The 2,329-nt window shown below is 38.5% G+C and overlaps 1 protein-coding gene across 2 annotated transcripts in view; it reads left to right on the top strand.

Annotated features, from left to right (window-relative positions):
* The first annotated feature begins 76 nt into the window (after positions 1–76).
* LOC116377086 (para-nitrobenzyl esterase) overlaps positions 77–2,329 on the top strand; it is a 12,518-nt gene continuing 10,265 nt past the window's right edge. Inside the window, exons 1-2 of one of the 2 annotated variants that reach the window (XM_031838631.1) lie at positions 77–375; positions 1,058–1,478. In XM_031838631.1, the coding sequence (XP_031694491.1) occupies positions 112–375; positions 1,058–1,478 (685 nt within the window). In that variant the 5' untranslated portion in view covers positions 77–111. The remainder of the gene's footprint in view (positions 376–1,057; positions 1,479–2,329) is intronic. The other variant, XM_031838630.1, reaches the window with a different exon arrangement.

Below are 2,329 nucleotides of genomic sequence, written 5' to 3'. Positions count from 1 at the left end.
TTAACGTTAAACTTTATTTACACTGTGATGGTTACTGGTAAATGTCTGAAGAAACCATGTTGATCTCACCTCGGGTGACTTGAGTTTTCTGTTTCGCGTCTCAGAGTGAAGATGAATGAGGATGCGTTCGAGGTCCCGGAGAGGACGGAGTACCGCTACCTGGTGCAGGAGGAGGAGGAGGAGCAGGTGCAGTACGTCCGTCACAGAAACTACATCAGCCCCCTGCTGGTGCTCTCCAGACGCTGCATCGTCCTCCTCTGCCTCGGCGTGCTCGCTCTGCTCTCCCTCGCCGCCTACCTCAGCTACGTCGCCCAGACGCTGCCGCCGGGCGTCACCCAGGTGTCCACGGACTGTGGCGAGTTCAGAGGGAGACACGTGAGTTTGGACTCCGGAGTGTCTTCATGCACAAGTCCGTTAAAAACAGAGACATAAATCACCATAAATACAAGATATATACAATAATATTACAGCCATCTTTTCAAAATAAGAAGACTTATAGATTTATAGATAAAAGAAGAGAATTATTTTTCAGTTTTAGTTTAGTTTTCAATCAGAGAAAACTCAAATCTCCTCAAACTAAGCTGACCTCACATCCCTCTTTTAACTCAAATTAGTTTTATTCTCTGAAAATTACATTTTTTTGAATCACAAATGTTGTAATCCTCAGTCCTTAACTTTTCTAACAAGACATCAGAACTGTGATCAGCGCCTTACTCTGCAGAACTTACAATGGAACATTGTCATAAAAATTATTTTAGGTGAAAATCGCTCTGAGCTTCGACATTGGAACTCAGCATGAAATCTCTGTTGTAATTATTAATTCAAAGTAGATTCATGCATCACTTTTACATTTAGTTTTGCTTCTAACTTCCAATTTGTTTTTATTTTCTCATCATGAGGTCATTTTTTACAGCGTTGACCATCATTCCTCTCAGTAAAGAGTATTTATACACAAGTTAGTCACAGATTTATTCACTTTGCAGCAGTCGTTTGCAATGATATTAAACATAATCAGTTTTCCTCATCCAACGACCCTTTTGAATCCTTTCTTTCTCAGAATAATGGAGCCTACTCCTTTAAGGGCATTCCTTACGCCGCTCCACCGGTCGGTGACCTGCGTTGGGCACCTCCGGCTGACCCCGTGTGCCGGGCCAGGGTGACGGACGCCGGCCGCTTCCGCAGCATGTGTCCTCAGGTGCGTCCGCTGTCCATCGAGGGTAAGGTGATGGGCCAGGAGGACTGCCTCTTCCTCAACGTGTGGACACCCACGCTGCAGCCCGACGCCAAGCTGCCTGTCATGGTGTGGATCCACGGGGGATACCTGCACATGCTCAGTGGAGGAGAGCGGGGCTACTCGCCCACGGAGAAGCTCGCCACCGACACGGAGATGGTCTACGTCAGCTTCAACTACAGACTCAACGCCTTCGGCTTCCTGGCTCTAGAGATCCTGAGAGAAAGTTCTCCAAAGAACACCTCAGGTCAGTCCGTGATGCTCACTGTGAGTTTACATATATGATAATATGTCAGAGTTTACATATATGATAATATGTTAGTTTACATATATGATAATATGTCAGAGTTTACATATATGATAATATGTCAGTGTTTACATATATGATAATATGTCAGTGTTTACATATATGATAATATGTCAGTGTTTACATATATGATAATATGTTAGTTTACATATATGATAATATGTTAGTTTACATATATGATAATATGTCAGTGTTTACATATATGATATGTTAGTTTACATATATGATAATATGTCAGTGTTTACATATATGATAATATGTTAGAGTTTACATATATGATAATATGTTGGTTTACATATATGATAATATGTTGTTTAACATATATGATATGTTGTTTTACATATATGATAATATGTTGTTTTACATATATGATAATATGTTGGTTTACATATATGATAATATGTTGGTTTACATATATGATAATATGTTGGTTTACATATATGATATGTTGGTTTACATATATGATAATATGTCAGTTTACATATATGATAATATGTTAGAGTTTACATATAGATATGTCTGAGTTTACGTATATGATAATACAGTTGGCATATATAAGTTTATATATATAAATAATATATTAAAGTTAACATGAAAACGGTTTATATCCATATATATTTAAGTGTATTCAAGGTCACATATACATAATTTAATTATGTTTACATTAAAATACGTTTTTCCTCAATAAAGTCAGTATGTCGACTAAAACACTCAAAGTGAGTCATCAGCACATGACATAATTTCCTGTTCCTGTCACACTATACTTGTGCTTCCTGTTGACGTGTTGTGAT

The sequence above is a fragment of the Anarrhichthys ocellatus genome, unplaced genomic scaffold (genome assembly GCF_004355925.1).
Source record: "Anarrhichthys ocellatus isolate YVR2014 unplaced genomic scaffold, GSC_Weel_1.0 scaffold883, whole genome shotgun sequence".
NCBI classification, from domain to species: Eukaryota; Metazoa; Chordata; class Actinopteri; order Perciformes; family Anarhichadidae; genus Anarrhichthys; species Anarrhichthys ocellatus.
This window is presented reverse-complemented; position numbering and strand designations above follow the sequence as displayed.